Source organism: Polypterus senegalus, chromosome 1, assembly GCF_016835505.1.
Source record: "Polypterus senegalus isolate Bchr_013 chromosome 1, ASM1683550v1, whole genome shotgun sequence".
Lineage (NCBI taxonomy): Eukaryota > Metazoa > Chordata > Cladistia > Polypteriformes > Polypteridae > Polypterus > Polypterus senegalus.
Window position 1 is genome coordinate 273,883,954 of NC_053154.1, and position 24,927 is coordinate 273,908,880.

The following is a 24,927-nucleotide window of genomic DNA, read 5'->3' on the forward strand; positions in this document are numbered from 1 at the left end:
GTTTAACTGTAAATGAGATTGAAAGCTAAATTTAGAACAAAATCTAACAGTGAGAATATTTAAAATCATGCATTGCATAGATGGACAGAGTAAGGAAGTGAACATAAAACATTTAAAATGCCTTTCAGAATATTGATAAGATTGCAGTCAGCGCAGCGGCTAGTGCTGCTGACACACGGATCCTGCATACTGAGTTTGAATCCCATGCCCAGTCTCTGTCTGTATGGATATTGCACACTATCCCGGTGTCTGTGATATTCTGGTTTTCTCTCCACATCATAAAGATTTGTCTGTTACTTTATTTGGAGACTTTAAACTAACCCCTTGTGTACGTATGGATACTGTAATCAATTATTTCCCATTCAAGGTTGTCAACACTATTTGCCCCCTGCACCCCTGAAATGGAATAAAAAGGTTTGAATGTTTTGCTATAATTATATTGGTCATATTTTTTGTATCTGATAGGCACCTTAATGTTAAATAAATCTCAATACCTAAAAAAAGCATTCTCTGTTTATTTCAAGCCTCAATCTTGAAATTTGGTGCTCAGATACTTAACATCTTAAGTCAGGTATGACATATAACCTTTTGACTTCCTTCACAAAGGGGGCAACAGTAGAGGATGGACTCAGGTGGGATCTATCCATAGAGAAACAGCACCACATGTCGTGTTATGGTCTGGTCACTTGTGTTTCAACCACAAAATCTGGGTTTGGTTCTCACCCATTACATTTAACATTATCTGTAATTAAACATTCATCTCACTCTTTTTGTTAGACATCCCAAGCAACCCCAGGTAGGGCCATATTTTCTCTTGAGTTATTTACTGCAGTGCAAAGTTTCAGGTGTGATCTCTCTATTATGTCACCATCCAGTCTGCCTGGTGTCAGGGATGCCAGGGGCAACGACCTGGCCGGGACGCCGTGAGGGACCGGAAGAGGGTCAGAGCCCACCCTGGATCACATGGGGGGCCGCCTTCCTGGTTGTTCTGGGGGCCACGGGTACAGGGCATGGAAGCTCCACCCTGTAGGGGCCTGTGGTCACCGCCAGGAGGTGCCCCAATGCCTTGCTTCCTGGTGTGGCGGAAGTGCTGGGGGGAAGATTTAGGACGGCACCCGGAGAGCTGCCGGGAGGACAGCCGGCACTTCCGCCACGGTGGGGCGTGGCAAGAGGAGGAATGCCGGGAACACCTGGGGCTCATCCGGGGACTGTTTAAAAGGGGCCGTCTCCATTTATTCAAGGCTAGAGTCGGGTGGAAGGAGGACAAGGCAGAAGAGAGTGGAGGCGGCCCAAAGAAAGGCATTTGAGTGGCCAGGACTGTGTTGGGGTTTGTGCACTACTTTGGACTGGGTCTGAGTGACCATTTATTTGTAAATATTTGTGTAAATAAACGTGTGGTGGTTTGATGAACAACATGTCCGCCTGTCTGTGTCCGGGCCGCGTCCACACTGGCAATATTTCTCTGTCATACATGAAACTCTATAAGTCAGGTGTTTGCCATATAACATTTGGCCTTGTTGCCCTCGTGGGATGGCTTTAGCTTTACTTAAGTAAATGGTTGTAATCCCAAAGCATCTGAAATGGTGTAGTGAATTGAATCAATGATCATATGTATTTGAAACACACATAAAATAAATTTTCAGCTAAGTTTGGACATACAAAATGACCCTGTAGTCCTAATATATCCGAGCAAAACCCGAACAAAACAGCTAGAGTTTCAAACTAGAAAGTTACATGAAATACTTCACTATGATTTATTGACTGATGAACAGCACCATGCAGGTTATGACAGAAGTGTGATGGTTAACTCATTTACCTATCAACTGAGAAGCTTTGCTTTGATTCCTATCAACTATGTTTAAGAATTTTCCTATTAGAGCATTTAAAATTGTGACAAGAACAGAACCATCCTACTCATCTAGATTGTCCAACCTAACATCAAGTTGAAATCTGAAGGTCCCTAAAGTCTTATTGTTCACCACATTACTTGGTAATTTACTATGGTTCTTTGTGTGAAGAAAATCGTAACATTTGTGCAAAATATGCTCTTGACAAGTTTCTGTGTCCTTGTGTTCTTGTTGAAGAATTGACCTTAAAGCAACAATCTTGAGTCACTGTACTAATTTCTCTTATAACCTGAAACACTTTGTGTCTCCTCTTCATCTCCAATAAATTAAATCACCCTGTTTTGTTATGTCCCAAAACCTCCTCAGGTTTGACCATATTTTCTTGTGAGTTATTTATTGAAAGTTGAGGTTCTTTGTAACCCAACAGCAAACCAAGAATAATAAATACAAAGAAGCTTTCACAATTCTAAATATTTATATACAAAATGTAGCAAGTTCAAGGGTAATAAAGTTTAGCAATGTGCTTACTTAATTATCTTTTCAAATTTCCCCTTACCCACCCAGGCAAAGCCATGTAACTCTGTTAGTATAAATATAGAAACAGATAAGCCATCTTTTATCAAGCTACTTTAAAATTAAATCTGTCATGCTGCATCTATGGAAAATATGAAAATATTTTGATGTTAGTAATTCACCTCACAGCCATATACTGTATGGAATGACAGCAAAACATAACATCTGTGTGTGTCCTTTTTTTAAACAACACAGCACTATATCTTTGTCGAAGAACTCATAGCTAATGCATTCTCACAGCTATCACAACTCCAGACAGAAGATGGCAGAAAAACAAGTAAACATTCAGAAACTACCATAAACAAGCTTCTTGCTACAACCTAAAAGCTTGTTCACTCATATGACACTGTAAAAATGTTTTCACTGCCATTGTTTTTGTCTTCTATTTCAGAATACAGCAAGAGGTCCATTCCCAAGAGAGCCAAGTCTGAGTTCATGAAGAAATTGGAAAGGGACAACAACAAAAACTTGACTTCATTCTTCTGACTGCTCTCCTTGTGAAGTGACTGTTCTTCTATAAAGAGATTTGCTCTGCAAATGAGTTGCAGCTTCTCTTTCCAAATCCAAACCATAACTATGGATGTAGTTACATTAAAAATACAAACCACTGGGATCCATCTCTAGAGTCCAGCCTGATGATGCTGTTTATGGATGAATGGCTGAAGTAGCCACTGCTGAGGAAATATTAGTTTAGAATTTAAAAGGAAGACTCTGAGGTGCTCCTTAACCTGACCCAGGTTTTTTCTATGCTTGGAGATCACTACAGTGTTTAAAGAACTCCACAGTATGAATGATAAGATAGTGTCTTTGTTTTGTTATCATTTCTGTTCTTTGTACTTTTTGTAATTTTACCTGCTTCAATGTTTATTCACTGTTTATAGTTTTGGTACTATTTCTAATTTTTCCCTCAGTCTCTCAATTAGGGTCTTCTGTCTTTCAGTACAGGGCCTTCAGATCTGAAGAACCTTGTATATCACATATCATGTATTATCTGACTGGTTTGCTGCACTAAAACAGAGGTTGGGTTTTGGGAATGACAGGTCATGGCTGCAGCATAAAATTTTAGGGTGCCAAACAGATCATCCCTTTTATTCATCCAGAGACAAAAAAAACCTGAAACAACACTCAATGTCGTATCTCCCTTCAATTGGAAATCAAAGAAGGTAGAACAAGGTTCATTGTTCTAGGTGGAGCTCTGCCTTGAGGGTTGCCCTGGACAGTAATGACGCCTCCTTCTCGGATGTCTGGGGCTTTATGGCTGCTGGACCAAAAGTAGCGGGGCTACATACTTTCCCCAAGGAACTTCTCAGCACTGTAGGGAAAGGAGATGGCAGCATTAGCTTCAGCACCCTCTCTCAGCAGGTTATTACATACCTCGACTTAGCATGCAAGGAGGTCTTCCACAGAGTGACAGAGCATTATCTTAAAGTTATAAAATAAGAGTTACCGCACCCTGGCATTTAAGATTCCACACCTGCTGAACCTCAGAAATGCTGGAACAGCACAGTTGTTCAATAATGTAACTTTTGAATTGATAAAACTTCCACCATCCCAACTTCTGCACACTTTGGTGGTATCAGGTGAAGATAACAGCTTGAGGTTATGTCACCTTAGATGACTTTTCCAGCGATTTTCACTCATCTTAGTCAGTCAGAGGCAACCAGTGTCAAACCGTGAAGAGCAGTCATATAATCTAACATACCCAGTGAGTTATCCAATTAGTCTGCGACTTGCCCCAAAAAAATCAAATGTCGCAAGGGTAGACTCTGCATACATGAGAGCTGACCATCAATGAATGCTCATCTCAAGTACATAGAATGTAGTGATGAGGAATAAGAAACATGGGTGTTTTTGAACTCACAAACAAAAAAAATGTTCATCTGTCTGATACCTCGTGTTTTACACACCATGACAGAATGGAAAAAGTAAAAAGAATACGGGCAGAGATAGCAGCAGAACTCTTTGTACCCATTAATCCTTTAAAAAGCATTGACTCTTTTAGGTAGAATACTATTAGCTGTCGGTAAAAGAGGTGAGCATGACTGTTTTGGAAGATTGCCATGCAGTTGGTAAATGTGACATGCCTGGTGTATTTCTATAATGTCAACTGATGTGATCCAGTGAAGAGATCAGCCACTTCTGTCAGCAAATCACGCCCAATGATTAGAAGTCATGTAATGTGACATTGGCTTAAAGCACTTGAAGCACCTCAGCTCGCCAATGCATTCATCTTTGTGAACTTTTATCAGGGGTCTCATGGCAGAGTGTGATTGTATATTTGCTTTGTGATTGTATTATTTTGCTGCCACTGTGGCTTTGAGACAGTACTGTAAGCAGAATTCATTTTTAACAGTGCATTTCCCAACTTTGAAACCAGTCCATTTGTGATGCTGACAGAAAAGCTCTACTAATTCCAAGAACAGAGCTGTCAATTTCCTGGTCAGTTGACATCTCTGGCCTTATTATTGTGATTTCCACTTAGTTACTTGATAAAGTAACATTCCAGGTACAAAATGGTAAAATTAGGTTTCACTGTTGACTCACTCTCTGCTGCTAACAGCATGAAAAATTGAGGTTATCGTTCAGCATGTCTGCTGCTGTGGACTGAGAGTAGCCACTTGAGATGGTTTGGGCATCTAGTGGGAGTTCCCCAGAATTACCTCCTGGGGAAAGCATACTGTGGTTGACTGGAGACAGACCCATGGCATATTGGGTAGAATATAAAACTCAGCTAATCTGGGAGTACCTTGCAATTCCCAGACTGGAGCCAGCAATAGTGATGTTTGATCTGGCTTGCTCAGACTGTAATCACCCTTGAATCTCACTGGACCAAAGGGAAATTAGATTAGCATTCAGCTATAAAAATAAGGCTAGGAGCTGATACTGCATGCTTTTATATGCAATTACAATTAAGAGAGAAAATGTGCAAATTCAAAATTAGCAATTAAATAAGTCAAGTTGTCATTGTGTTGAAATGTTCTTGTGAAAGCACAAGTGCATGTTGGATGATTCTGTTAATGATGTGCAACAAAATTGACCTGCAAAGTTTTGAAATGTGATCAGGAAAAATCCTTGTACAGTTTATACATCTATTCATTTGCTGTGTTTTTGTACATTGTAAGATTTCAATGAACTGGATACTAACAGACTTGAGAATAATGCAAAGGACCATCATGGAGTATGCTCACATACAATCTCATAACACATCATTCTCACACCTGCTTAATTCATTTTAACGTCATGGAATACTTAAGCCAATTTTGGGCAGTAGAAGGTTAAGGGCAGGATTTCAGTCCGTTTCTACACACCACCACAGTTTAGAATCGACAATCAACGCGATGTTCACATCTTTAAAAGCATGCAGGAAAACCCAAGCGGATCTTTAAAATTTCATATGAAGATTTGAAGCCAGGCTTCATTGTATCAGTGAGGCAGCATGTTGGCCACTGCGCTACGCATAACAGACATAGAAAGCAAGAAAGAAAATGCTAAAACGAGCATCGCAGTAATGTCTCCTGTGGCATAAATCCCAAGTGAGCAATTGTTTTCTCTTGCATATCTTGGCGACCAGCTTTGGAAAATCGAAATGTTTTTGTAAACGGTGGAGGATTTGCAAATAACATCTGATGGATGACTACTCCTTTAGCCGTATTTATTTTGTTACTGTTTATTTTCTGTGATCCACGCTCATTAAACTGTTGCTGTAAACGACGTGTAAGCACATACAGTAATTTTGTTTGCAAATATAAAGAGTTTTTTTACGAGTAGATCACTTTCAAGGTTTACACTACTTTAAAATGATAACGCTCGGTAAGTCTGGGGGTGCAGACGCAGCTCCCCCTGCAGCTTCACAACGTCCATCAACTCGTTGTGCCTGTTTCTGTCATTCCGGGTGAGCTCGTGGCGCTCACAAAGTGAAAGTGTGACGAGATACCTGAGACTTGAGAACTGATGCGCAACCTTTTTTTAAAACTGCACACAGTTGAAGCTATAACTGGTTCACTCGCGTGTGACCGCCGAGTTCTCCGCAGGCAGCATCTGTCGGCACCACAACCACTCCCCCCTTCCCCTGCAGCTCCTCCCTCTCATCGTGTCAAACTCCAGCACCCCGTCCCAGTGTAGCGAGCAGAAGCAGTTTCAGCACCGGGACAGATCCTGCAGCTGCTCATGGCAACATGGCGACAGAGGTAGGCGACAATCGGAAACAAAATCAATCAAATCGGGCATCTTATCGGACCAGGCTGCGGCGCAGTAATGTTTGAGTCGCTTATCGTTTCCGTACATACCGAAATGAGCATGCTTTCCGAGCAAGCTTCCTGTGAAGCTGGAGGGATGAACGTCTCCCGCAGCTCCACCGGAACAAAGGAGACAGTAGCCGCGGATGCAACTGCTGCCAGCCTGGAGCGGCATGTATCTACGTGCCCGAAAGGCCGGAATGAGCTGTGCTTTAGGGCAATAATTAGACGACTGTCTGTATACTTATTCGGTACCAGTAAGTTGTGTTTTTGCGATTATATTATGTGTAATACAGGACGTAGGCACGATCTGAGAAGAGTCATTCATTGAAAGTCTAGTCATGTGTAGAATCTATAAGCTTGTTTCAAGATGTTTGGCGATTTAAATAAAAAAAGAAGTTGATTACGTGAAGTTGATTTTAGTATTATTTTAATAAATATAATGAGAAATGGACTTCTACATTAATGACAACACGTGTAGAGAATGCAATATGAAACGTTCTCATTAAGTCAAATTAAACAAAACAGCGAGCCGGAAATAGCAGTAGCATGCGTCTGTTATATATAGACATATAGCTATCTATGTATTTGTTCTTTTTTTATTCTACAGTAAAAGGACCAAATGCTCAGTTTGCAGATTGACTAGGACATACTGTGTTTTATTAGTCGTAAAGAAATGGGCGCAGTCAGCACCTTGGACAGAAGCTCATGTGTATGTGAGGAAGTCGAACGAATCTTGATTAAGGGATTGGTGCATGAAATAAAGATTAGTTTTTATTTTAGTTATATGTTTTATATTTCATTCATATTTTTATATACTAGATCACATTATCTTTATGTTTAATGCAATAGTACAATAATGTTATAATGTGAAAATATGGGGCATACATAAAAACTAGCTGTACAGTATACTGTGTATGTGTCTGGGTTCAAATGACTTATTTTCCGTGTGCAGTTTGTACATTCCTGAAGAAGTGGGGATTAGCTTAACTGGTGATTCTGAATAGGACCTGTTTGAGTGTAAGTGTGGCTATGAGTGAAACTTGCAATGAATTGATGCCCATACCAGGGCTGTTACCTTCATTACGCCCTAAATGGCCCCATGAATGGCCCCTGCTGTCCTAAATTTAATTATGTGATTTTGGGATTGCTATGTTATAATGCATGGAGAGAGAGACTTGTTCTAAAATCTTTTCTCATACAACTGAAGAGTTAAAGAGTGCATTATAAAGTAAAGAGATTCTTGCGTTTGTGGAGTTCAAATTTGTAATTAGCACAAGCCATTAAATGTTATTCTGAAGAAGCTATGGGTTTTTAATCCATTATGGCTCATTCATATATAGCTTTCCTTTCATTATTATTATTATTATTATTATTATTATTACTATTATCTTGGTGCCAGTTGTGTTACCAGGATCATCTTTAAAGTGAAAAAAAGGCTTGCAACTTTAGATTTTTTATGTTATTCTTTTCAAAAAAGGTGTTAAACTTTCTCAAATATGTACCCATTGCCTAGTAACGTCATTGAATAAATGTAGACTGTAACGTTTTCTGCATTTTATGATACCTAACGATTAGTCTTTGTGGTTTGCTACCTTCCAAGTATTGATGTATTGCCATTCTGAGATTCAGAACACTGGGTACAATAACAAATATCTCCTTTTTGATCTCGCCCAAAAATATTTGTGACTACAGCTGCACTGGCATGTTCAACACTCTCGTGGGAACTGATTTTCTAACTGCCCATTTTGTCCTTTTTATCATTTTGACTTTTAGGATGACTGACAGCTGAAGGTAAATGCTTTCTGAATATTTGTCTTTTTTTTGTTAGGGTGCTTAAATTGTATTACTTTGCTTTTGAATTGTCCTTTATCCTCTATGCCATTTGAACTTGTAGATGCCCACTACTAGGTCAATTTTAAGTGCTTTTGACATAAAGGCTATGCAATTCTGAACATAGGCAACTGAATTTAATAAGAGCAATGTGGCTATTGCCACACTCCCTTTTCCAGAGTGGTTTGCCCATGTTGGTTCGCCATTGGAATATAATACATGTAAAATGTCTTCATTCCTTGCGAAGAAGACAGAAAGTCTGACCTCTGCCACCCTGATGACCTGCCATTAGAGCAACCAATGTCTCCACTTGACTTTGTCTAAAGTATAACGCCCTCTGCTGGTTAGCAATGGTTTGCATTCATTTTAGAGGGTGTAAGGACATAAAACAAATCAATATAAACATTTATATAATAACAATAATAAAAAAGAAAAGAATATTTTACTCTGCCATGTAGTTTTTTGTAGCTTTTAATTTGAACTCTCTCATTGTATATGTATGTTTTTTATTTGTTTATTGCTATTAGATGACAAGGCACACCATAGTATGTGAGCAGTTCTTGGCTGAATTATTTTTTTAATCAGTGCAGAGGTTGATTTATAGAGTTCATTAATGTGTATTTGACACCCATTGTTCCTTCACACTACCTCAGAAGATACAAGTATTGCTTTTTTGTTGTTGTTGCATGTTAGAAACACTATTTGTTTGCCAAAGTATGACATAAAAACATAAAGTAAAATCATAGTGATTAGTCATCTTATATGGCCATACATATACTTTGGAAATCCAGGTATCTATATTTTGCACAATGTGTGTGCCTGATCACCATAAACCTTTTTATAGGCTGATTAAGCCTCTGAGATTGTCACATAAATCTCATATGTGTCTTGAAGGTCTCAACAGATGGTGTACCATTTTAATTTCTTTTGAATATCAGTCTTATAGGCTCACCTGGACTTAAAATGAATGATCCTACATATAGCTAGACACTCTCCAGGAGACTGAATCAGAAAATAGCAGCTGTTGAATATGGATGGATAAACAGATGGATGGATTAATGAAACAACTAAAATTGAGGATGAATTCACCCATGGATGTCATGGTGGTGCAGCATGACTGTGTTATGGGTGTAGTGTCCTTGGCTTCAATCTCCTGCTTGCTGTTTGTGTCTTCAGTGTTTTTTTGTTTTGTTTTTTTCCACATCCCAAAGACATTCATATTAGGCTAATTGGTACTTCTGGTACCTTTTCCAAGGTTGGTTTGAGTTCTTTCACCCCAGTGCTAGGCTTGGAATTAAGCAGATCATAGTAAGTTATTTAATGTACAATAGAAGAAGAAAGTATTTTGGATTAAACGTATAATAATGTGTTTCTTAAAAGGAAGCATAAAATACAAGCACATAAGTGTGTTGTTTTTCTTTAAATGATTAATTGTGGCACATAAGACAGCAGTGTTGCCTTACAACACTTGAAGCTCAATTTTGATTTTGGCTAGAATGCCTTTTACAGACAGTATGCATACTCTCCTGGTGGCTTTTCTTTTGGTATTTCCATTTTCTCTTCCAACCTCTTTGTAATGCTGTTGGGGTGACTGGGAATGATAAACAGCACATATGAGTGAGGGTGCCATTTAATTAACTGGAATCTCCTGCCTTGCACCTAGCAGGAATAGGTTTCCATTCCCTGTACCTTAAAGTAGACAAAAGCATATCTGAACAATGAATGGACTTAAGTGGTTCCTACTGTTGAAATTCTCTTGGTTTGTTGAGATTTATATTGACTTATTTTTTCACATAAATAACCTATTAAGTCAGGTGTTTTTATTTGACTCATACTATGAACCTCAAAAATATACCAAGTTTAAAACCTCATTGAAGCTGTCATCTGTTTTTATAATTTTAATAAATTGTATGTGTTTGGTATGTTTTCACATTTTCTTATTTAATCAAATACAACTGCTTTTTTAATTAAGTTCTTTCTTGATTAAATTTTCTATAAAAATTAATTTACTCCATGTATATTAAGAGTTCTTGTCCAAATATTAATTAGACTTAAAATTAAACTTCTTTTAAAAATCATAAATTTTTGAAATAAGGAACATCAGAGAACATCAGAAACAGCAATGTATAATGCAGAGAAGTAGATTATACTGTGCTATTCACACCTCTGCTTCTAAACCTGCTTTAGCAAAACTGTTTCGAAAAAATAAACAAGGTCAAATCAAAAACAAGCAAATTAGAGTCTAAAAATGCTCCTGTACAAGTCACGTTGGTAAAATTTTCTCTCCTAAATTTCACACTTTAGTTAATCATAAGCCTAAGAATGGAATAAAGTAAAAAAACGGTTGAAGAATTCAAGCAAATGCACAGTGATCAGCCATAGAGGACTCCAGGTCCATAGCTGAGGAGGCCTTCTCAATATTTAGTTTTAGTGGAGTTTGGTAGCTGTGGCTTTGCATTTCTTTCTTTTTTTTTTTTTTAAATCCATCCATTTTTTGAACTTAACTTTAACCAATTTCTAGGGTAGGAAGCCACACTGTAGTGTATCTCGGTAGCATAAGTTGCAAGGTAGGATAAAATCTTGCCCATCACAGGCCACACTCATGTACACAACCTCATAATGGATCAGTCATCAATCAGCCTCATCTTCATGAGTTTAGGTCTGAGGAGGGAAATGCACAGAATAAGACAATGACCGGATCAGGGTTAGAACTTATTTTTCTGGTATTTGTGTGGCAGTAGCATACTTTTCTATGCTATTTTAATTGGTGCATGGTTGAATTTCAAGAGATCAGACAAAGCTGAATGTGAAAGTAAAAAGAATGGCCAAAATAATAAAGATAGTTAGATAGATAGATAGATAGATAGATAGATAGATAGATAGATAGATAGATAGATAGATAGATAGATAGATATTTTATTAATCCCAAGGGATAATTAACATACTCCAGAAGCAGCATACTGATAAAAAAAAAACAATATTAAATTAAAGAGTGATATAAATGATGCAGGTAAAACAGACAATAACTTTGTATAATGTTAAAGTTTACCCCCCATGGGTGGAATTGAAGAGTCGCATAGTGTGGGGGAGGAATGATCTACTCAGTCTGTCAGTGGAGCAGGACGGTGACAGCAGTCTGTCGCTGAAGCTGCTCCTCTGTCTGGAGATGATCCTGTTCAGTGGATGCAGTGGATTCTCCATGATTGGCAGGAGCCTGCTCAATGGCCGTCGCTCTGCCATAGATGTTAAACTGTCCAGCTCCATGCCTACAATAGAGCCTGTCTTCCTCACCAGTTTGTCCGACTGTGAGGCGTCCTTCTTCTTTATGCTGCCTCTCCAGCACACCACTGCGTAGAAGAGGGCACTTGCCACAACCGTCTGATAGAACATCTGCAGCATCTTATTGCAGATGTTGAAGGATGCCAGTCTTCTAAGGAAGTATAGTCGGCTCTGTCCTCTCTTGCACAGAGCATCAGTATTGGCATTCCAGTCCAATTTATCATCCAGCTGCACTCCCAGGTATTTATAGGTCTGTACCCTCTGCACACAGTCACCTCTGATGATCAGGGGGTCCGTGAAGGGCCTGGGTCTCTTAAAATCCACCACCAGCTCCTTGGTTTTGCTGGTGCTCAGGTGTAAGTGGTCTGAGTAACACGTTTTAACAAAGTCCTTGATTAGGTTCCTATACTCCTACTCCTGCCCACTCATGATGCAGCTCACGATAGCAGTGTCGTCCGCAAACTTTTGCACATGACAGAACTCCGAGTTTTATTGGAAGTCTGATGTATATAGGCTGAACAGGACCGGAGAAAGTACAGTCCCCGGCGGCGCTCCTGTGTGGCTGACCACAATATCAGACCTGCAGTTCCCGAGATGCACATACTGAGGTCTGTCTTTAAGATAGTCCACAATCCATGGCACCAGGTGTGAATCTACTCCCATCTCTGTCCGCTTGTCCCTAAGGAGCAGAGGTTGGATTGTGTTGAAAGCACTAGAGAAGTCCAGAAACATACTTCTTACAGCACCACTGCCTCTGTCCAAGTAGGAGAGGGATAGGTGTAGCATATAGATGATGGCATCCTCCACTCCCAACTTCTCCTGGTATGCAAACTGCAGAGGGTCGAGGGAATGGTGGACCTGTGGCCTCAGGTGGTGAAGCAGCAGCCGCTCCATGGGTCAGGTAGTAAAGCGTTAAATATACTAATGGACACAAAGGTAATTCAACACCTGCTCTTAGACCAAAATGCAACTTTTAAGGCTGAAATAACAATACAGAAATGAGAACAGAAAAAAAATAATGTACAGTACAAATTCCAAAACCACAGAAAATCATAACAATGGTGGACAATAACAGCAGTTGTGTTGCAGTTTTTCAGCATCTTTTGTCAAGCATTACTGTTTGAGACCTCTGGCATACTAAGCTAATGAGCCTCTGAATCAGCACTTGTTACTACAGAAAAGCCTAATGAAGTTACTGGTTACTTGTAGCAGAGGGGCAAGCCTCCAGGTGTTGGGCATCCTAAAGGTTTAAAATTCCAGGGAAGGCAGCATTTACATGTAATTACTAAGGACAGTTGTGACCACAGCAGGTCTATTTGGCCTGACACTGCTGATGTAAGATCAAATATATGATTGTGAGCAGAGAAACACTGACAGGTCACTCCAGTCTAAGCCCAGCAACATGTAGTCTGCTCTTCGCCACTCTTTCACTGATGCATACACTGGATCTGCTGCCAGCTTCATCAGCAGCAATGGTCTCGCTTATGGACCAGTCCGGTCTGCCACTGCCACTCTGTTAAAATCTTCCTTGCCATCTGGACGCAATGGAGTGGGTTAAATCCATAGGGTCTGCCAATGACAGCACATGACATGCCTGCCTGCAGTATGCTAATGACCATCACTCTTGCTTTTGGTGAAATTTGTCATTGTGGAATACACAGAAATCTGACCAAGTGTGGCATTTGCCCGGCTGTGTCCCAGGCTTTGGATTAAAACTGTTTCAAAGGTGACCTGATTATCATTCCATCATGGCCTGTCATGTAAAAGCACACCTAATGAGCTTTTGTTTGTTTTGTAAAATGCAGTGTGTCAGTGCACAAGCCAGATTGCTGGTCAGAAAAAACATGAAAATTAATTCACAACTTTTTTTTTGAAAGTATACAAGCTTGAACTGGAGTATTCTCATCTCTTAAAATGTTGTTTTTGTTTATTCCTTAAGGAAATTAATTGATTTTTAACAAAGTGTATCATATACAGAGCAATGTTTTCTGCAAATAGCTTGTAGTTTTTACTCAGGCTTCTGTTACCAATTTAGCATGATCTCAAAATTATTTTGCCATGCTAAAATTATTTCTTACTTTAAATAATGTGCTAGGAGGGTCATGAAGATTGAAAGATGTTGATTAACAAAGTCATTTTGTGTATCCTCTGACCTTAAGGCCCCCAGACCTAATTAGACCTGTACATTTGGCTGTCTACAATAGCTTTCAGAAATAATGGTGGGCATACAAAAGGTTTTAATTTCCAGTCAAGGTCAAAGTGGATAATAATTCTCCAGTAAGTGAGCAGATAAGCTATTTTTGGAAGGGATTTACAGAAGAAAAAGTAGCCACAAATGAACATTAGCAAATTATCTCTACTTGGCAATTGCACTTTGAGACACTGAGTTGAGCTACTGAAGCCGTTTACAGCGAGACTTTTCCACAGAGAGACAAATTTAACAGTGAAGTGCATGCCCTGTATTTTAATTCTAACCATTAAAGGTGTGATTACTGATCTTCAAAATCTCCAGAGACTAACATTTCAAAAGGAAATGTATATGCTTTAAAAACACAGTTGATATGGCCTATTGTATGTGTGTAATCCAGGGGGGTTTATTTATTTCGGTTTGTTTTATATGGTGGTATGGTGGTGCAGTGATGAGTGCTACTGCTCCACAGGTCCTGGTTTGTAATCCCAGAGCCCATGTATCTTGAGTTTTTTTCTCCATGCATATTGATATTAAAAAAAAAAAACCTAAAAGACATTCAAGGTTAGATTAATCAGGGACTCAAAACTGGTCATGTTTGCTTCATGACTTGTGCCCATTTCTGCAGAGATGATCTTTGGCTTTTACCAATTCTGAGAGGTTGACCCTGAGCTAAATAGTGCATGCCGAATCATCACCAGCACATTACAAACAACATGCCTTCCTGCTTCATACAGGCTGGCCAGGATCGCACCTCCACATATATGACGAGAAAGTAGTTCAAGAGTAGAAAGGTTCAAGCAACTGATGGACTCCAGAAACACACTTCACCATCACCAGGAGGTAAATCACCGACTACCTTCTCGTCAGAGCTTCGCCCTTAATCTAAAGCAGTCCACAAAACATAGGCTCAAGAGGTGGATAGAGAATGACTACAGCACTCCCAATGAAGCTCTTCCTACACCTCAAGAGCATCTATCCAATGGGACATCCCCCTCTAGGAAAGACGGTCGCGTTAAATCGAGCTAGGTCAAAGGTGGGAAAACAGGGGATAACCTAATTAGATGAGGCCTCACAACAAGCGCTAAATGTCCCTATGGTGAGCCCACGCAAACAATGGACCATATTCTCCATAAATTTTCAAGAGATCCCACATGTACCGATGAAGATCTTAAGGATGCTAGTGACGCCACTCTTACCTGGATACGGCAGTGGCGTGATAAGATATGATGATGACCAAGTCTGAGCTACATAGACAAGTTAGAGAATGGATGCCTATAGTTTGGATTTGGAATTTTATATCTCTGTACTAAATCAAATTGTTAGTTCCGGCAAAAAAAAAAAAAAATTAAAACCTTTAAAGCGAAATCTCCTTTGAAACTGGTTAAAATTTCTTTATATCCAGGATCGTCAGTTCTTGATCTACAGAGAGCCGGCCTTCTTTCATTCTAATCAATTTCTAGTCTTATATGATTCTCTGTTTTAAATGAATATACTGATATTTCCCTTTTTTCCTTTATTGCAATAGTCTGTTATGCTCCCAAAGGGTTTCTTTGCTTTTATAGGATTCTAGGAAATATGACCAAGGCTTGCTAATCTAAGGAGTTTGCTGTCTTGTTTATTTTGTAATGTTTTGTTCTGTATCTCCCATAGCTCTCCAACACACAAATACAGTAATATGTTATTGCATTGGGACCACACATAATGTAGTTCATCTGATTTATATTCCCCAGAACAAAGTCTGGGAGTAGAGTTCACACTGGGTATACACTGTGGTGCATATCTACTAAAAAAAAGGCAGATCAAACATCCTAAGATAAATATGTAGTCCAGCTGCTTCTCTGGCATTCTGGAGAATATTACAAGTTGTTGTCGACAATTGTAGGTGAATTTAAAAAAGCGATGATGCTATCTGTGCGTCTGTCCATCCTGCCTGGAAATGTGAGGCTATAGCATGGAGGCGGCTCCAAGTTAATGAGTTGGATGAAGAAAGAAGTACAAGGCTACAGCATGAAGCTGAAAAAAAGTGACTCCATCGCCAAAGTAACACCACCAAGGAAAAACAAACGAGAGAGAAACTCACTTAGCCGCTGATAGACAAGGGGGGCGAGCACATCTGCAAAACGAAACCACCAACTCTGCATTTCAATTTTTTTTCTGACAACTTCAATAGTTTCTAGGCTTACACAGCTAGTAGGGTAATAATGTTCTAGAAATTGCCTAAGCCAGCTGCTAAAAGTGGCAAAGATCATACATCTTTTGTTCATCACATAGTTGCAGCAGCGCTGCCAGCCATTGAATAATATACTGTGCACAGAAGCAGTGAGAGAAGCAGTGGTGGAGCTGCAGAGGTAGCAGTCTCTCAGCTATTTCCTTTTTTGTACTGATGCTGCATCTAATACATGACCACAAAGTAATAATAAATAAAGAAAAATATAACATCGCGCTCACAGAATTCCACTCTTCAGGGCACTGATTGGCCATGCCATGCAGCATTTTTTTGAAATTGCTCTTTATGCAGCTGACAAATCTTCTTTGTTTCTGACATGTGCAGATGGGTTTACACATTTTCCTTCCATTAAGAAGTAAGAAATACTTTGTGAATAGCAATAATGTTTTATAATCATTATTATTTCACTGGGTCTCAAATATTTTCTGACTCTTTAAGGTTTGTTTTTCTCGGCACTGCTTCATGTGGCTAATTCTTATGCATTTGGCCCACACCACCTTACCTTGCACAGACCAGGTGGAGACTTGAAGATCGGTCTGTGCTACTCCCTACCAGCTGTTACATGGGTGTGTATACATGCAGGTGACCCACACCAGACACACAGAGCCTCAATTCCAATGACATGTACACTTTGTGACCAATGTACTGCCAATTAGTCATACTGTATGGCCAAATGGTTGGCCCCAAATGAAACCATAGGTCAGAATTAATTTAAAACAGTATAGGATTAAAGAATAAGGTTAGCTCTACTTCCTCACAGCTCCTGACTCTTCTTTTTGAACAATATGCCCAGTCACTGTGTGAGGATTTTGGATTTGTTCCTCATATTTCAGTGGGTTTTCTCCAGGAATTCAGATTTTCCTCTCTTTTTACATTTGGTTTAGGCTCTTTTTCCTTAGAAAACTGCATTGCTTTAATAGTGACATCCTTCACATCTTCTATTTCTCTGTGAAGGCCAATGCGATTTCCTATGCTATGGTGTGTTGGGCTGGTTATATCAGTTCAAGAGAAGCCCACCAAATCAACAAGCTAATTAAATGGGCAACCTCAATTATGGGATTCACTCTTGACTCCCTGGCGGAAGTAGCAAAGGAGAGAGTTAAAACAAAGCTGAGTGCCATTATGAACAATGCTGCACATCTTGTCTCTGGCACACTAACATTGAGTACTTTCAGCCAACAAATCATTCAGCACAAGTGTGTCAAGAAACACAAATGGGACTCCTTTATACCCACAGCAATACGCCTGCATAACGGAACTGTGACAACTAAGTCAGATGTTTTATTTTTAATTTTCTTGCTTTATAGTCATTCTTGTATTTGTTCAGACCAAAGTGTGTGTTTATTTATTTACTTACTTATCTACCTATTTACTATATGTATTTATTTATTTAAAGAGTTCCTGCAAAAAAAAATTTCCCCAAAGAAATACAGTTCTCTCTGTCTGTGTATCTATCTAAATTATTTAATTCCACATATATGAGTTGTAGGCATGTGTGAGTGTTCCCAGATATGACCTCAAGGCCTGTTCAGGGCTATGATGTAGGAAGAGGCTCCAGCCTCCCATGAGCCTAATTTGAAATTAGCAGGTTTGATAAAGAATGAATGAATGTGTTGATGAATAATAGTGATTGAACAAAACACAAAAAAAACATCAGTGTATCATGGTAATTATGTCTGTAGTGTTCCATTTCTTTTTTCTTTCTCTCCCGCTAATAGTAGGTTGTATTAAAAAAAAATGTTTCCAGACTTTGGAACTAAACCCTTTAATTTCTTCACAATCGTTCATTATTTCACACAAAACCATTTGAAAGGTATCATATGCAAATCCAACCAGAGTAAAATTACAAATAATCAAAATACTGACTGTGCACAACAGTTATGAATGCAAAGGGCAATGTTTGTTTTGTTTCTATCACTAAATTGAAATTGTCAGCAGGGACCAGATCTTGAGATTGAAATTGGATTGGCATTCTGCAGTGAACATTGAGTCTACACAGGGAACACCCGATCCATTCAGTTGTTTTTAGAAGTGTTTGACAATAAGTGGCCACCAACTGACAATGCATGAGTAATTGCATATTGAAAACAGTGAATCATTTTCTGCATCACAGCTGCAGAACCGCTTTATTTTTAGATCATCTTATGGCAATTACTTTGTGTACATATTTTTACTTGTATTGTTTCATCTCTGTTTTTTTTTTATCAGAACAGCAGGTTTTGCTTGGAAAGAATAAAAATATACTTAAAGCTGCATGCTCCACATAAAGTAGATATACTTTCATTAAATGGAAAAGTACAGCACACTATTACAGATAGATAGATAGATAGATAGATAGATAGATAGATAGATAGATAGATAGATAGATAGATACTGTGCCCCTCAATGAAACAACTTCCCTCTATAAACACCAATTTAAAACATTTTAATAACAGTTATTTCTTTACTGCACCTACTTAATCCAATCTTTGGGTAATTGAGTGCCAGGACCTATTCCAGCATCATTTATTATCAGACAGAAATTAATCCTGGTCAGAGTGCCCAGGACACACTCACTCAGACCTGGCCTATTAATCTTTGGCTAACACGCTTATTTAGAATGACATTTTCAAATAATTCAAACATTTACATTTACTTTAATTATTTAATTAAATAATCAATCTTATTCCATTCACCTTAATTAACACCATCCATTATTCATAAAGAGACAAGGGGAAGTTTCCCAAAGAAAGTAATTTATTCCAAAGTACTATTTGTCTCAAATTGTAATGGATTACTTTACTCATTACTTCCTGGAATAATTAATCACATTACTAGTTACCTCACTTCTATGATGGGTTAACAGTGTAGCTTATTGCAGGATTATCCCCATCATTAGTTGACCATTTAGTTTCTATGTTTCTTCTGCTATATGCCATGTGTTTTCTGGGTGGTCCCCCAAAATGCAGGGATATCTGCCCATCACTTTCAAGGCACTGTAAAGGGTGTGGAAAACCCACAGTCACTTGCAGTTCATTGTTTGTGCTGGGTGAGTTCTCTTTTGTTAATTGCTATTTTTGATTATTACTAATTTTCTGGGTTTTTTTTTAACCTTTTTGGCTCTGTCTTTCTGTGTTTCTTATTGGGATTACCTATTCTGAAGTCATCACCTTCTATGCCTTTTGCGATTCTCTGTGCTCTCCTGTTACAGAGCATTTTTGTTTATAATAAATCTTTTATTTATAAAGATTCTTTGTTTGCGCTTGTGAGTTTTGAATCTTCTAGTGGGCATTCTAAGCACTTTTTGAGACATTTCGGACTCTGAGCTCCATGTCTGAGGTCATGCTTCTCTATCTCAGGAGAGTGGATTGCTCTTTCCAGGTGAATGGAAGAGTTTGGTGCTTGGGATGTTGGATGTATCCTGGGGTCTTGGGAGAAGGAAATGTGAGATTGATAAGTAGATGGGAGCAGCAGCAGCTGTTCTGCGACTACTGTACCAGTCCATGGTGGTGAAGCAGGAGCTGAGTCTAAAGATAAAACTCTTGATTTCCAATCCAATTCCAATCTATATCCAAGGTCACCTATGGTCATGACCTCTCGATAGTAAGTGAAGGAATGAGATTACAAGTACAAGCAGCAGAAATGAGGTTTCATCACAGAGTGGCTGGGCTGACACTCTATGATAGGGTGAGCAGTGTAGTGACTTGGGAGGCCTCAGAATAGTATCACTGCTTCTCCAGATGCAGCAGAACCATTTGAGGTGGTCTGGGCATGTCGTAACGATACCTCTTGGGTGGCTACCACTAGAGTTGCTCTGAGCACATAGCATTGGACAAAGGCCCAGCAACAGATATGCTAGAGGGGTTAGATCTCTTGAGTGGCTTGGGAATGCCTGGAAATTCTCCATGAAGAGCTGGAATCCGTGGCTGTGGTGACAAGGACGTCTGGGCTGACCTGCTTTGCCTGCTGCCTCTATGACCTTCACCAAGAAAAGCAGTTTCTGAAAATAAGATGAGATGTTACTCTCTAAACCTGTGTAGCTATCTATGTACAGAACTGAATGAAAAATGAAAGGCTGGCACCTGAATGTCCTTTTAGTATTTTAGTAAACAGCAAATATCCAGCAACAATGAGTGTAATTCAACAGTTAAACAAGTAAACTGCATGACTTGCTGTATATTAGTCCTATACCATTTCAAACATATTAACCAACAAGAAGAGGCTTCAGTTTATAAAAAGTAATTATTTAAAAAAAATTAACAGTTACAAACAAAACTAACCTGCAGTGGGCTGGCACCCTTCCTGGGGTTTGTTTCCTGCCTTGCACCCTGTGTTGGCTGGGATTGGCTCCAGCAGACCCCCATGAAAATGTAGTTAGGATATAGCGGGTTGGATAATGGATGGATGGATGAAACAAAACTGACTTAACTACTCAAACAATTGTTAAAATTAAGTCAGCAAATGGTAAATGTATAGCTAGTGTTAACGGCCAGCAGATGAGAGCAGTTTTTGTTAGGGTCAATCCATCAATCTTCGGTGTTTACTATGTAACAAAACAGAAAAGACACATGCTGATCAAAAAGAACTCACTTAAATTTTGTAATTAACTATCTTACATTTGCTACCAAATAAGATAACTTACTTGTACACAAGTGTCTCTGTTTTCATGGGATTATTAAAGAGATGTAACTAAAACATTGAAATGCTTGTCTGCATACAGCATTTTAATCTCATTGGATATCAAAGACTTTTTTGGCTCTGTAAATTGAATTCCTTCTGAGGCCACGCAGTAAACAAACATATATATGTAGCTTTCTGTTATGAGAGTGTTTCTTACTTGATCTTTATTAGTTTTTTCTCACCTTGTGTGAGTGCTTGTTAATAATGATCTGTTTTGATGTCTCTTTAGCGTTCTAAAGATAATATTATACATGAAAAGGCTTGGCTCCAAGTGGACTAATTTTGTTGAAATTTTGCATACTTATTCTTCAGATATATTTGTTGGGACAGTTTAATTTTTCATTGAGATGTCAAATAGAACGCTGCACACATTTTTGAAGTTTCAAAATTGCACATTGAAAAGCGGTAAATTTGTGAACTCATCTATCTTAAAACAGAGAAACATTCTGTGTGACTTCAAATACAAATTAGATTACTGTTTCACTTTTACCTACAGAGCAGTAACTTCAACTTGTATTTTTTCCCTCTTTTCCTTTTACTCTTTTGACAGCCGCTCCTGACAGCAAAACAGTAAACACACCAGTAGAGCTCACTGCTGGATATGGGAAGGGGCTGGGTCAGATGTAGGTGGGGTTGGATGACAGATCATATACAAAAGGTACAATGATAGATGTATATTTATTTATTCAATTCACTAATAATGATATCTTTATTCAATATGGTAGTAATTATATTGTGTATTTATTTATTGCCATACAAGCTATTACCCTTTACTCTTTAGTAACATAACTCAACAAATGCATCTTTTTACTTTCAATAACACTTCCGAGGCATCAGTGAAGTGGTTATTCATCTCTTCAAGGAAGTCTACTAAAATAATAACTTCACTTTGGAATGGTCAGAGGTGGCTCAGTGAAACATATTTCTCTTCATATATCATACATCAGTATACAGTAAGTAATTTTTACCAGGGTATCAAAGGCTCTTAATATGGCACACTCTACAGACCAATTTACTGATGCTTTATGTTAGTAAGACCAAAAGAAGCCTTTGTTAATGTCTTGTTGCAGTTTAATAGAAGCACTTTTGCAGTACCTAAACTTAAGTGTCACCAAATTGTGATTTCACACTCTGAAGTAAGTAAAAAATGTAAAATGCTCCAACTTTCAAACCAGGTAGCCAAGTCTTTGAAGGCACCAAATTCTTCCTGTTTTAGTACAATCAGTGCCTAATCACCAGAAGGTTTGGGGGTAGGTGCTTTGGGTGACCCTTTAGTTATCAAAACAGCACCTCTAAGGTTGCAGTGTGAACAGACACTGAATATAGCGTAAATGTATTTGAGTGAGTCGGAAAGGTCCAGAGCGTGTGCTGGTTGACTTATTGAAATGGCACCCCTTGCAGTCCGAAGTGTGTGTACACTGCGTAACTTTCACAAACACTGTCCCCTCAAGTGTTGGGCACCCTGGACGGCCGGCTATGTCACCTAATGAATTGAATCGGTTGGAGTACAAGGGGCTGATAATAGAAAATGAAGTAACAAATCTATATAAAAGTGATTCCTCCACTGTATAAGAAATTAGTGAAGTTATCAGGAAGTGGCAGACCACATAAGTAATAATATGGTGTTCTCTTCTTGGGAACAGAAAGATTTAGTTTTGCCAGTTTTTACCGTACACAGATAAGTAATACTGTTAACTGTTACTGGGAAGATCCCTTTGTGCTGTCATGGCACCTTTTCTGCACCCTTTTCTCATCCTTGCGTTTCCTTTTACATCATTGCCACCCGGTGGCTCATACTCTGCCCCTTTCGTCCACATAGAAATAGCAATTCCACAAAGATGTTTGCCTTGTAAGAATAAATTTACAGATCATCAGACTTAGAGTAATTCATATGATACAGATATCTGCTGTATTTGGTAAATTTCGTTAATGGGAATTCCTGTCCTGTTTTCATTTCTTTTAGGTTTTTGTTCTTACTTGCCTAGGCCCAGGATAAGCAAAAGAGTTATAAAAAATGGACATCTGCAAAGATTTTCATTTATTTGAAGAACAATGGTTTCAAAATAAGATATATAGCTAATTACTTGCTGGTATACAATGTTGTTTTGCTGTTCAAACCCATGTATAAATTCTTGAATTTATGAGGTATGTTTTTTTCTGGGTAATTTGAAACCAAAATCACTTTATATAATCCCTTTGTTAGTATAAACATCATGACAACCATTGTTACTGTAACTTACAGGCTGGGAGTTTTGCATTTGGATGAATCATAGATTATGCATATCTATACTGGAGTCAGGCACAATTCACTAGCTTTTTGGGCAGACATCTAAAAGGATTTTTTTTAACTCCTCTTTTTATAATTTCTGTCTGCCACTGTTTGTTTCAGATATGCTTCAGGCAGTAGCTATAAATAAATTCACAGGGGTGGGTGTAAAACCAGGAGATAATGATTGTTGTGCATTCCATAGGGGCCCTTGCGCTCTTTATTAATTTATTTACGTATTTTTAAACTTGTAATATTTTTAGAAGAAAGGAGTTACCTTTGTACTTTAATTGTGTGAAGCTGACAGTTTTTCTGTTGCACATCATGTTGGATACAAACCTCATCTTTTTTTCAGATTTTGTGACGTGATTTTAAATGAATTTTTGATGTCAGTCAAGACTTCAATATGGATACCATGTAATTTAACCGGTAGCTCTGTTTGCCATTTATATTTATTTTTATCTGTATAATAATAGAGAAAATAGTAAGAAAAAATACTGCTACCCTAAGCTTCCTCTTTTACAGCTACAGGCTTCTAAAATGTACAGTACCTGGTTTTCCCCCAACCAAAAGTCAAATAAAAGACATAACTCAATGACAGCAGAAAGAAAACACAGGAAAGGTGGTGAAATTTTTAAAAAATGAAAAGATTTCTGTCAAATTTAACAAAATGTCATCAGGAAGATTTATGAAAGATGTACAGTTTTATATTAAATGTGACAGATGACTGTCGAACCTTATAAAATTTAAATATGTTATGTATGTACTTTATGCATGTTGGTGTGTCTTCTGCATTTATAGTATGTTTATTTTACATAGCGTTCTGTGTTTTACTGGATTTGTATTTTTGGTGGTCTGTCTCAGTGTGAATGTCTATGTAGCTCTTTGAGCCAGGACCCTGACAACAGAAGACAGTTTTTAGTGTCGGATTCAGCCATTGCTCTGTATTTCTGTCTTTTTAAAGTCCTCCTTTTTAGAAATGTAACAAGGTGCCTACCAGTCAAGTTCCACTCCTGAGCTATTTCTTCTAAGGCATTGAGTCAGCGTGGCCCAAACAACTTGGGCTTCTCTTGACATTCTTGAATTAATTGACAGGGATCTCAACTAGTTGTCTGGTGCTTTCATTTTTTGGTTGTTTGTTTTCTTTATTATCCTGTAGGATTCAAAAAGGTCACAGTTTTGTAATGTCATACAGGGTATGCTTACTCAACACAGCAGCCATGACCACTTGAGCTGGTGTGTGTCACTGTGGTAGTTATTTTTTGCTTATAAAAGCAGGACTGTAAGCATACTAACATCCTCAGCTCAGAAAGAAAAGTTATTGCTGATATGATAACAACCTAGCAAAAAGGTTTGAAATAGAAACCAAGAGGAAGGATCAAGTACCAAGAATTCAACTGTACCATTGCCAAAGTCAAAACTTGAGACAAAAGATTAAAGTCTAAAATGATAAACAAGAAAACCGCAGAATTTAAGAGCATTTTAGAAAAGCACTAGGCAAAATGTTTGATTTAGAATCTTTTGGGCTTGGATAGGTAAATGACCTCTCCAAGTGACTTTTATCCCATATGTGTAATTGGATTAGGTTTATGACCTCTGAAGCCACACCCCTAGAGATGTCAGGACAGCCATAGCAACCAGAGAACAAAAGTTAACCAGACGCATACACACTATATGGTAATGATAACAGTAAAAAGGAAAATAACAAAACAAAATTAAACGCTCAATTACACAAACTGGTGGCAGGCACTTAATCTACAGACACAAGCCAATGGAACCAAAAAACAAGTTTAAGAGTTATTAATAACAGGTACAAA

The 24,927-nt window shown here is 38.4% G+C and overlaps 1 protein-coding gene across 5 annotated transcripts in view; it reads left to right on the forward strand.

Annotated features, from left to right (window-relative positions):
• The first annotated feature begins 6,372 nt into the window (after window positions 1-6,372).
• The window catches only part of LOC120542199 (golgin subfamily A member 7B), a 154,224-nt gene continuing 135,669 nt past the window's right edge, over window positions 6,373-24,927 (forward strand). For 2 of the 5 annotated variants that reach the window (XM_039774505.1, XM_039774486.1), the window contains exon 1: window positions 21,419-21,502. In XM_039774505.1, coding sequence (XP_039630439.1) covers window positions 21,446-21,502 — 57 coding nt within the window. In that variant the 5' untranslated portion in view covers window positions 21,419-21,445. Of the gene's footprint in view, window positions 6,608-21,416; window positions 21,503-24,927 lie in introns of those variants that run through there. The other 3 variants (XM_039774496.1, XM_039774514.1, XM_039774477.1) reach the window with 3 other exon arrangements.